A 12198-nucleotide genomic window follows, 5' to 3' on the forward strand; every position below is an offset into this window, starting at 1 on the left:
CGAGTAAAGGGAATCTCTCCTGGTTGTTGCTCCACCGTGTCAGGGGGGTTCTTTAGGGTGGATGCATTCCTCCTGCAGGTAGCGAGTGAGCTCCAGCTCGGCTCAAACTCTCTTTGGGACGGTTGCAGAAGCAGTGCTTGTCCGGGACTTCAGCAGGTCTCCGAGCATTTATTTATTTATTTTTGCCGCTGGTGGCAGCTCTGTCTCGGCCAAGGACTCTGGCTGCGCAGCAGCTGACGTACTGAAAACCAAAGCGCTCCCACAGGAGCGAAGTAACGTTTCGTTTTGATACCAGTGCAGCCATCCTTCTCAACATGCATCATTGAGTTGAACCAAGTTCAGTAATCGCGGTGGCCCATGATGCAGCGCGGTGGGCTTCTTCATATTGCGATATTTCATTTTTGCGGTTACCGCGACAGCCCTAGACCTCAGGGACCTGCTGGGGGTGTAGGGACTAAGAAGATCACCAATGTAAGATGGTGCTTGTCCATGTAAGGCCCTATAGACCAGAACCAGGATCTTGAAATGAACCCTGAAGGTGACTGGCAGCCAGTGAAGCTGGAGGAGAAGCGGGGTGATGTGGGTGTGTTTGGAGGACTTGGTCAGAAGCCGAGCACAGGCGTTCTGAACCACCTGTAGACGGTTCAGGGAGGTTCTGCTCAGACACGTGAAAAGAGAGTTACAGTAGTCTAAGCGTGAGGAGATGAAGGTGTGGAGAACTGTCTCAAGTTCAGAGCGGGACAGAACGGGACTCAGCTTAGCAACGTTCCTGAGATGGAAGAAGGAAGAGTGAACAAGAGAACTGACATGAGAATCCAGGGTGAGAGCTGGGTCAAAGGTCACACCAAGATTCCTGACAGAAGGTTTGGTGTGAGAAGCAAGCTGACCAAGAGAGTCTCTGACTTTGGGAACCAGCTTGTCTGGGGCACAGATGAGGATCTGAGGTTCTGATCTGAAGAACGGTTCTGTTTGGTGACGTTCTTCTGATGTTCTCCAGAACCTGACTTTGATTGCGACTGAGGGTTCTGGATGGCTCGGGCTTTAGTCCCACAGCAGAACTAGAAGCTCCAACCATAACCCAACAGTAACCCCTATATGTTCCTGCAGGGGGCGGAGCCGTGGAGGAGTGCAGGTAAAGGATGAAGAGAGCACAGGTGCCTCGGAGAAGAGCCGGCCCCAAAACACAGGTGTGTATGAAACAAGCTCCACCCACAGTGACGCACCTGTTTTCAGTTGGACTTCACGTTCCAGCTCAGGACATGAGCAGCATTGTGTTAGGGGCTGCGGGTGTAGGGTCATGCTCCGCCCACTCTGTCTCTGTCATCGTGTCCTTGGGCAAGGCACTTCAGTGCTGTTCACTGTAACGTTCTATCACAGAAGACCAGTGGGACCTCAGGTTCTGGTTTGTGTTTTCCTGCAGGGCCAAAGGACACGAAGGCAGCTGGACGCCGCCGGTCCACCCCCAGGACAAAGCCACAAACGGGCCCTGATCTGGTCCCTGAGAGCAGCCAGGACCGGCTCGTTCTGCAGCCTGACCCAGATCCGGATCCTGAACCTGCAGTCCCAGAGGACAGCCCAGAACCAGCTGCTGGTTCTGAGGAGGACAAAACCAGTCCTGCTCCTGCTGCCCTACCCCCAGACCCCACCCCTGAGGTCTTACCCACGTCGCCCTCACTGGACCTCAGGCCAGAGCCTGACCCAGCAGAGGAGGACCGTCCCAGTCTCAACCTCACCATTATGGAGGTGGGCTGCAGCGTCAGCAGTGTTGTTATGGAGACCAAGGGGGCAGGAGCTCGTCCAACGGAGCAGATTCCAACATCAAGTCTCCATTCCAGTCCTCCAGTGTCCCCCTGTCTACGACTGGAGGACGATGATGACTCGCTGTCCCCCCTGTTCCAGCGGTCCCCATCGGAGGAGTCTGGGGGATCCCCCACACCCAGCCTGGGACTCACAAAAAAACGGTGAGAGGTGTGTGTGTGTTAGAGCCCTGCACTGGAGCCCTAGGCCCTCGGGTCGGGTCGGCCCACGGGCCGGGCTTCGGGCCAACAACTGTGTAATTACCTCGGACACGGGCCGGGCCGGGCGCCTTTATTTTTAATTGAATTCATTAAAAAAACTGAAACACTTGAACGCAGCAGCACCTGCCTGCTTCTCACACACCGTTAGCTCAGTTAAGGTGTGTGTGGTTTATAAACGCGCCGACATAAAGGAATTCTCTAACTGCTGACTGAAACACGTGCCCCTGTTCTAATACGCCGTGTTACGTCCACTCTGATGTCAGAAACGTTCGTTTATCCTCATGAAAACGGCAGCGTTTCTATTTTTCTGTGAATAAATTCGCTCTGCAGTTAAAAATTACAGCATTCATCGCTGCTTTGTTTCTAACGGAGAGCACTTTCTCAGAGCGGCAGATTCATTTTACAAACACATCTAATTAATATAGTGTTCGTAAATTTCATCTGCCGCTCCAAAAACACGCTCTGTTAGAAAAAAGCTGCACTGATGCTGTTTTTCTGTCTTTTCTTTTACTGCAGAACGTTTCCCACAGGTAAGTAGAACGCGGAGCGTCCTATCACGCCAAAACATTATGAAAGGTTAAAAAAAGTCAGGCTCGGGTCGGGCCAGAGAATCCTGAAAACCTTTTCGGACCGGGTTGGGCTGGGGCTCAGATTCTAGGCCCGTGCAGGGCTCTTTGTGTGTGTGTGTGTGCGTGTGCGTGTGCGCGCGTGGGCCGGAGCAGATTTTTGTGTGTAGGGAGGGGCGGGCACTCTATGTGACTGGCCAATCACAGAGCGTGAAGACAGTCAGTTACCCAATGAGGATTTTCCTTCAGCACGATTACAGATGTTTACGACTTTTACTCGTTTCATGCTCGTATTCGTCAAAAATGCTTTATCCGTACCGGATACTCGTCTGAAATGAGTATCCGGTGTCGGTGCAGGATCGGCTCGGGGTCCTTCGACTGCCGTTGACGTGGCATTACTGCAACTCTACTCGGCTTTCACACACACGTTTAGGAAAGACATCAGCAGTTTAGTTAATAAATTCTTGTTTGTTAACACCTAAATGTTTCCTTTATAATTGTAATTAGTTAATAAAACACCATATTATCTTTGTTTTGTAAAGAATGTGAAACTGCATAAAACCAACATGGGACTGACAACAATAGAACAGTTCTTATATGTGAAGCCACATCTGTTTGTGTTCATGTGGAGTTCGTCTGTATATTCCCTTAGTTGTTATCTAAACACATTCTTTGACTCTAAATGTTGCTTAGTGTCTTTCAATAAAGTTCTTATATTTAATTTTGCCCCATTTCATCAACATCAAGAGCTTCTGAGGGTCACCGTTTATCATTTGCTTATATTTTACATTTCCTTTAGAAATTCAAACATATTTTCTACAAAAAGTGTTGATTTTTGGACTACAGGACTACAACCGCTAATTTGTTCTGACCAATCAAAATCATAACGTGGTAACATCACTTCCGTAAGCTTCATGTTCACTCAATTAACTACTCTGACATCATCGGCAGTCGAAGGACCCCGAGCCGATCCTGCACCGACACCAGCTCATCCCTAGCTGTAACCACCCTGCCCTGCCTCCCCTCCTTGCTGCCCGCGATCACAAGCAACAACAGAGTAGTTCCCGCTGCTTCTTCGGGAAACAGCGCAAAAAAATAAATCAAATAAAATAAATGTATAAAACAGGATCTTGCAGGCGTGGTGCTGGGATTTCAGCCGTGGTGGGCCGCCACGGCTATGCCTGTGTAAGGGAAACACTGGAAGAACACACCAGTCAGAAACTGTTGCCATAGTAACAGATGACATTGTTGCCAGTGAGCAGAGGGGTAATGGGATCAGGCTGTCACCTGCTCAGGTGGGTCTGTTTTTGATCACCTGACACCTCACCTGTTTTCTTGTAGACTGAAGCAGTGTGCCTTCTGTTACCGTGGCAACGAGCCAGCTCTGGGTCTGGGCCGCTTGGTGGTGTTCGGCCCAACGCCGGGCTACATCCCGCTCCACATACTAAACCGCCGCACCTCCTCTGACCAAGACAATGACTGTCACGACCACTGTTACCATGGTAACCAGGCCCCACCCACGTGAGTGATCCCACTTCCTGTTGACATAGTCTTGATACCCCCAGAAGAAGATATGTGAATGATCAGCTGATGTTTGTTTACAGGTGCAGCAGTCCTGAACAGTGTGGTGAGTTGTGTGTGTGTGTGTGTGTGTGTGTGTGTGTGTGTGTGTGTGTGTGTGTGTGTGTGTGTGTGTGTGTGTGTGTGTGTGTGTGTGTGTGTGTGTGTGACATTTCTGTTGTGTTTCAGAGGCTGAGTCTTCCTCAGAGTTCACAAAGCAGCTCGGACCCATTGGCCTTCCTCATGACATCAGCGTCCAATCACTCTTCGACCCCACAGGTACCTTCTGATGCTCCTGCTCCTCCTGTGTGTGTGCGTGTGTGTGTAACCTCATGTTTTGTGTGTTCAGGTCAGTGTTGCGCTCACCTGCAGTGTGCTGCCTGGTCAGAGGGCGTCCGCCAAGGCGAGGGCCAGTCCCTGCTTTATGTGGACAAAGCCATTGATGCAGGAAGCACTCAGGTGAGGCTCTGGGCCAGCAAGCCCTGGTATGTGAGAGCATCACCTCCTCTAAACCCTGCCTTCTCTTACACCGCTGCAGGTGTGTGCGTTTTGTCGTCAGCTTGGAGCATCACTGCGTTGCCGGGAGGCAGGTTGTGGGCGGAGCTACCACTTCCCTTGTGCTGCTGCTGCAGGTGCTAATCAGGACTGGAACCAGAGGCACACACTGTGTACTAAACACGCACACACAGGTACAGGCCACGCCTTGTGATATCATCCCATGTTGCTGTGGAAACACACAAACCTCTCGTGTGTGTGTGCAGGCTCACTGGAGTGTGTGTTGTGTGCGGACATCGCTGAGCCCATCAACTTGATTATGTGCTGTTGCTGTGGCAACCATTATCATGGCAGCTGCCTGGACCCCCCTCGGACCCTCTCTTCCCTGAGTCGGGCCGGTTGGCAGTGCCCCAAGTGTCGAGTGTGTTGCAGCTGCAGGTAACACACACACACACACACACACACACACACACACACACACACACACACACACACAGCTGTCTGTCACAGCAAGGATGTCGAGACTTCCTGTTCATTCTGAAGTGACCTCAGCAGGAGGAACAGTGGTTTGCCCCCTGGTCAGACAGACCTGAGTGAGTGCATCAGGTGATGCTCCTGGAGGCCTGTGATAAAACTGAAGTACCAGTTGCCCACTGGAACCAAACAAGTGGCTTTAGGGACATGTGGGAGAAATGTTCTGGTCCTCGGGAATGACCCGGTCGGTTTCTGACACGTGGAACTGCAGGAGTTCTGAACCTGCAGGTGTGTGTTTCAGGCTACGGGATGATGAGGCCGTGCTGCTGGTGTGTGAGCGCTGTGACAAGTCGTACCACACACACTGTCTCACACCACCTCTGGAGCCAGTTCCAAGCAGCAGCTGGACGTGCAAGGTGAGAGAAGCACCCCCCCACCCACCACCACAGCAGCTGTTCAGATACGAACTGACCCCTCTTCCCCAGAACTGCAGAGTCTGTCACCGCTGTGGTGTGACGTCATCAGGCCAGTGGGCCAATCATCCGTTTCTGTGTGAGTCATGTGACCCGGCCCTGCCTTGCCCTTTCTGTGGCCAGACCCCCGACCTTTGCACGCTGGAGGAGTGTCTGACCTGCACCACCTGCTTTAGGTAAGAAGGCTCTTGGTTCTTTTGGGTCATTTTTGTGGTGGTGCTCAGTGGCTGATCACCTTGTGGGCCTACCTGTGTGAATATATATGAACCCAGGTAGCAGTTTCTCTTTAGGACTGAGAGGAGATGCAGGAAGATAATAAACAGGCAGGACAGAAAAATAGTCAAATAAAAACAAGTTAAGTTTTGTACCTGCTGGTTGCAACAAACAGACACCATTGAAGGTAATCAGAAGTGAGGAACAGAAAATGAAATAATTATTTTAATGTTTAGAGCAGCAGGAACTCTGAGAGGCTGCAGGCGCATCAGTGAGTTTGCGGCCGCTGCGCAGGGGGAGGGGGGAGAGGGGGAGAGGGCTGAAGCAGGGGGAGGGGGGAGAGGGCCGAAGCAGGGGGAGGGGGGAGAGGGCCGAAGCAGGGGGAGGGGGGGGAGAGGGCTGAAGCAGGGGGAGGGGGGAGAGGGCCGAAGCAGGGGGAGGGGGGGGAGAGGGCTGAAGCAGGGGGAGGGGGGAGAGGGCCGAAGCAGGGGGAGGGGGGGGAGAGGGCTGAAGCAGGGGGAGGGGGGAGAGGGCCGAAGCAGGGGGAGGGGGGAGAGGGCCGAAGCAGGGGGAGGGGGCTGAAGCAGGGGGAGGGGGGGAGAGGGCTGAAGCAGGGGGAGGGGGGAGAGGGCCGAAGCGGGGGGAGGGGGCTGAAGCAGGGGGAGGGGGAGAGGGCCGAAGCAGGGGGAGGGGGGAGTGGGCTGAAGCAGGGGGGGGGGGGGGGAGGGCCGAAGCGGGGGGGGGAGGAGGGGGGGGGGCGAAGCGGGGGGAGGGGGGGGGCTGAAGCAGAAACTACCGTTGTTAAGAGATGTTTAACTTAGAAACTGTGGACGCAATTTTAATTGTCAAAAACTCCAACGAACCAACACACTTCAGGTGTATGACGTCATCATCGACTAGTCAAAGTCGACTCGATTTTCATTACTTGACTGCCGACTTTAAAAAAAATTAAGTCATGCCGCCCCTACTGCTCACATGTTTTACTTTTTTAGGATTGTGTTTAATTCGTTATTTTAGTCGTTCCACTAGTGTTGTGATCTCATTTGGTTGGCAGCTGAATTCAGTCTTTTGCTTTGTAATGTAGGGGTGGGAATGATACGGTTTTATCAATATCAACGGCATTGTCCATTCAATCGATCCAATTCCTTATCAGTTCCAGAGTAGTTCAATAGATGGCCAAAGACTAATAGCACACAGCCTTCATTATTACTGTCTGTTTATTTATGATAAATAATCAGTTCTTTCCAAATGTTCTCCTTTATGCTCCCTGTGAAGGCAGTCATCTCGGTCGTTCGGTGCCGTGTTGCTGCAGCTTTTGCAGAGTGGGAAAAATCTCACCACAGGTCAGACCTTTGTAGCTGCAGTCTGCTAGTGTGGAGGTGTAAATACACGACCAATGATGCTAACAAGATAGGCGGGGTTAGTTGATTATTTACCTGCAATATTAACCTGAGAGGACATGTGAACATCACCACTGCTGTTGCCTTGAAATTCACTAGTCTGGAGCGGGTCAAAACACGTCATTAACTCTTAAGTTATCGCGTAGTTTGTGCCCAAATGCTTTTTCCTTCCCTTGATGAAATGTCTATTCATTCAAGTTTATTTATAAAGCGCCAAATCACGACAAGAGTCGTCTCAAGGCACTTCACATAATAAACATTCCAGTACAGGTCAGTTCATTAAGCCAATCAGAAATAATGTTTCCTATATAAGGAACCCAGCAAATTGCATCGAGTCACTGACTAGTGCCAGTGACTATACAGCAACCCTCATACTAAGCAAGCATGCAGCGACAGTGGAGAGGAAAACTCCCTTTTAACAGGAAGAAACCTCCAGAGAATCCTGGCTCAGTATAAGCAGCCATCCTCCACGACTCACTGGGGATCGAGAAGACAGAGCAGACACACACACACACACACACACACACACACACACACACACACACACACACACACACACGCACGCACGCACGCACGCACGCACGCACGCACACACACACACACACACACCAAGTAGTGTTTCTATGGTTACATTGTGATTTCTTAGTAAATATTCTATTAGGTGAGAGATAAACTTTATTGTATTTATCCTAGTGAATCTATAATTAAACGGGTAAACTAGTAGTAGCACATCCAACGTCAAAGAGAGTAAAATGTTATTATCAGGAGAGGGAGAATGTTTTAGTGGTTAGCAGCAGTGTGTTAGACCAGGGATTCCCAAAGTGTGGTGCGCGCGAGCTGCCGCTAGGGGGTGCGCGAGGTGAAAAGTGTAATGGCTGCGGAGCTCAGAGAAGTCTGTCAAAAGTCACCATTAGCGCAGCCAGAAACTCATTTGTGAGTGGGCCTAAGAAAATGTAATTGAAAACAAGTATATTTTGCTTGTGTATGTGTGTGTGTGCGTGTGTGTGTCCTCCGCACATACCCTAGCTCAGGGGTCGGCAACCTGCGGCTCTGGAGCTGCATGCGGCTCTTCCATCCATCTGATGCTGCTCTCTGTGCTTGTAAAATAATGAATGGATATTTAAATAAAATGCTTTATATTTTACTGCATTAATTTTATGTCTATAAGTCAATTCTAAATGTAAAGATTGTCTGCGTAAACCTGAACAGGTCCAACCCGGTCTTACTGTGAGACCGGGTTGACGCGTCACGCTTGTATGTAATCATAGGCGCTTCCTGAGCTGACGAGGATGTGAGATTCTGGGATTCTCCTCAGGCGGCTCCTGGATGTGTCGCACATTGGAGACAGGAACAAGCGCTATTCAGCCAAAGTTTCATCATCAGGGAACATTTTCTAAGTGACAAGTCTCTCTGAGCGACAGGGTGTGGAAAACTCTCACTTCAGTGGGAGGAACCTTCCCGCATGCGCTCTGGTTCTGCGACGCGCTCCAAGCCCCTCTCCACATCTTCAGCTCGCTGTGGACCTTATGTAGTGCACGCTAACAGCGAGCTGCGCTGAGCAGTGTCCAGCTCAGATGTTCAGATGGGAATCTGTTCTTGGGTGATTTAGCTACGTCTGCGATGTGCGTAGAATAAAATGTCAGTTCGTCTGCATGCGTCGGGGTAATTCTTTCTATTCTTTCTCCGTCAAAATAAACGGTCAAACACGGGAACTGTCCGGTCAACACAAGCCCTGCTTTTAACTGTTCTGTTTTCTTGTGAAAATAGATGTAATTTAACTTGATTACCACCAGAGCCAGGCGCACTGCGCCGGTATCTCCGTCACTGTAATTGAGGGAAAAACAAAATGATCGGATCCTTTTCTGACCTTCCCCACCTACAAAGTTTAATTACAACAATCAAACGTGACAGAGCCTGGATTTGTATTCTGAACAGTCTAAACATGTTTTAAAAAGAAACGTGTGACAAAAGTGGCACCTGCTCAGTAAAACCACCAACAGGGTGAAAAATATCTAAATATTGTAGCAGAGACGGGCTACAACTTCTGGATCCACTTTATATAAATCGTTTTATTGATTATCTTCTTATGAAAGATAGCTTTTACGTACACGAGCGACCGGTACTGGCTGCTGTCACCTGTTGTGAGCAGCGCTCTGCTGTCTGAGGGTAGGCCCCGCCCACAACGCCGCGGCTGCTGCGGTGTTTTCTTTACTGTGGGAAACGGGTAATAATGGCTATATATATATGTATATATATATATATATATATATATATATATATATATATATATATATATATATCCATGCCCTGATGTGGGGCTGGGGGGTGCGTCAACATGGTCGGGACATAGAAGGGGGTGCGCTTCTAAATAAGTTTGTGAACCACTGTGCTAGACGATGGCCCCCTCCATGAGGCCACCACAGCTCAGCAGAACATCGTTGTAGCTTCTTCTGGGGAGAAAAACACTTAGAGAGAAAATAAAGTTAACAGCTGAAATAGCAGGAAATAATACAGTTAAAGAGCAGATAGTAGAATAAAGTAGTAGAGTGTGAAAAGTGGTCAGTGTGTCCTCCAGCAGTCTAAGCCTATAGCAGCATAACTACAGAGATAACTCTGGATGATCTATCCTATTTAGATGGAGGCATGTTGGAGGCAGGGCAAGGGAGAGCCGTCTTTACCGACTGTACACTCCACCTCCATCTACTCTCCCACTTGTCCAGATTTAGGCTAACATCAGATTTTAACCATAGACCCTATCAAATAAAATGTTTTAAGCCTATTCTTAAAAGTAGACAAAGTGTCTGCCTCACGGACTAAAGCTGGGAGCTGGTTCCACAGGAGAGGAGCCTGATAACTAAAAGATCTGCCTCTCATCCTAATTTTAGATATTCTGGGAACCACCAGTAGACCTGCAGCCTGAGAGCGAAGTGCTCGGTTAGGAACATATGGAACAATCAGATTACTGATGTATGATGGAGCTTGATTATTAAGAGCTTTATATGTGAGAAGAAGGATCTTAAAATCTATTCTGAATTTAACAGGTAGCCAATGTAGGGAAGCTAAGACAGGAGAGATATGATCTCTCTTTTTAATTCTCATCAGAACTCTAGCTGCAGCATTTTGGACAAGCTGAAGACTTTTAACTACATTCTGTGGACTTCCTGAGAGTAAGGAATTACAGTAATCCAGTCTTGATGTAATAAATGCATGAACTAGTTTTTCAGCATCACTCCTGGAAAGGATGCTTCTAATCTTAGCAATATTCCGAAGGTGGAAAAAGGAAATACTACAAACCTGTTTAACCTGGGATTTGAATGACATGTCCTGGTCAAAGATAACACCAAGGTTCCTTACTTTATTCTCGGAGACTAACTTTATGCCATTCAGGTCAGGTAAGCAACTCGCTCACACTGTTTACAGTGGGGATGGGGAGCTGCTGACGTCAACTGGGGCTATAGTCGGACGGTGGAAGGAATACTTTGAGGAGCTCCTCAATCCCACCTACACGCATTCCTCCGGTAGAGCCGGGAGACCTGGGGATGGACTGTCCAATCTCGGGGGCAGAAGTTGCTGAGGTAGTAAAACAACTACACAACGGCGGAGCCCCGGGGGCAGATGAGGTTCGTCCTGGGTATCTCAAGGCCATGGATGTTGTAGGGCTGTCATGGTTGACACGTCTCTACAACACTGCATGGTCATCGGGGGCAGTTCCTAGGGAGTGGCAGACCGGGGTGGTGGTCCCCATCTTTAAGAAGGGTGACCTGAGGGTGTGTTCCAACTATAGGGGGATCGCACTCCTCAGCCTCCCTGGAAAGGTCTACTCCAAGGTACTGGAGAGGAGGGTCCGATCGATAGTTCAATCTCAGATTGAGGAGGAGCAATGTGGTTTTCGTCCTGGCCGTGGAACTGTGGACCAGCTCTATACCCTTGCAAGGGTGATGGAGGGGGCATGGGAGTTTGCCAAACCAATCCACATGTGTTTTGTGGATTTGGAGAAGGCTTATGACCGTGTCCCCAGGGGCACCCTGTGGGGGACGCTCCAGGAGTATGGGGTGGGTGGCTTTCTGTTAAGGGCCATTCAGTCCCTTTACCAGAGGAGCATGAGTTTGGTCCGCATAGCCGGTAGTAAGTCGGACCTGTTCCCGGTGAGGGTTGGACTCCGCCAGGGCTGCCCTTTGTCACCGGTTCTGTTCATTACTTTTATGGACAGAATTTCTAGACGCAGCCGTGGTGTGGAGTGTGTCGAGTTTGGTGGCAGGAGAATCTCGTCTCTGCTTTTTGCGGATGATGTGGTCCTCCTAGCTTCATCCAGCTCTGACCTTCAGCTCTTGCTGGGTAGGTTCGCGGCCGATTATGAAGCAGCTGAGATGAGGATCAGCACCTCCAAATCTGAGACCATGGTTCTCGACCGGAAAAGGGTGGTTTGCCAACTCCGGGTCGGGGGAGAGGTCCTACCTCAAGTGGAGGAGTTTAAGTATCTCGGGGTCTTGTTCACGAGTGAGGGTAGGAGGGATCGGGAGATCGACAGGCGGATTAGTTCGGCGTCTGCCGTGATGCGGACGCTGAGCCGATCTGTCGTGGTGAAGAGGGAGCTGAGCCAGAAAGCCGGGCTCTCGATTTACCGGTCGATCTACGTCCCAATCCTCACCTATGGTCATGAGCTTTGGGTAATGACCGAAAGAACGAGATCGCGGATACAAGCGGCCGAAATGAGTTTCCTCCGTAGGGTGGCCGGGCTCAGCCTTAGAGATATGGTGAGGAGCTCGGACATTCGGGAGGGACTCGGAGTAGAACCGCTGCTCCTCTGGATCGAAAGGAGTCAGTTGAGGTGGTTTGGGCATCTGGTCAGGATGCCTCCTGGATGCCTCCCCGGGGAGGTGTTTCGGGCATGTCCTGCCGGCAGGAGGCCCCCGGGTCGACCCAGGACACGTTGGAGAGGTTACATCTCCAATCTGGTCCGGGAACACCTTGGGGTCCTGCCGGAGGAACTGGTGGAGGT

General features: G+C 50.3%; 1 protein-coding gene across 1 annotated transcript in view; it reads left to right on the forward strand.

The window, feature by feature from the left end:
- Positions 1 to 12198, forward strand: part of kmt2ca (lysine (K)-specific methyltransferase 2Ca) — a 99654-nt gene that overhangs the window by 11758 nt on the left and 75698 nt on the right. Inside the window, exons 3-12 of the mRNA XM_054736189.2 lie at positions 1108 to 1187; positions 1421 to 1961; positions 3926 to 4105; positions 4189 to 4211; positions 4334 to 4423; positions 4494 to 4603; positions 4683 to 4833; positions 4906 to 5077; positions 5415 to 5529; positions 5599 to 5762. Coding sequence (XP_054592164.2) covers positions 1108 to 1187; positions 1421 to 1961; positions 3926 to 4105; positions 4189 to 4211; positions 4334 to 4423; positions 4494 to 4603; positions 4683 to 4833; positions 4906 to 5077; positions 5415 to 5529; positions 5599 to 5762 — 1626 coding nt within the window. The remainder of the gene's footprint in view (positions 1 to 1107; positions 1188 to 1420; positions 1962 to 3925; positions 4106 to 4188; positions 4212 to 4333; positions 4424 to 4493; positions 4604 to 4682; positions 4834 to 4905; positions 5078 to 5414; positions 5530 to 5598; positions 5763 to 12198) is intronic.

The sequence above is a fragment of the Nothobranchius furzeri genome, chromosome 7 (genome assembly GCF_043380555.1).
Source record: "Nothobranchius furzeri strain GRZ-AD chromosome 7, NfurGRZ-RIMD1, whole genome shotgun sequence".
NCBI classification, from domain to species: Eukaryota; Metazoa; Chordata; class Actinopteri; order Cyprinodontiformes; family Nothobranchiidae; genus Nothobranchius; species Nothobranchius furzeri.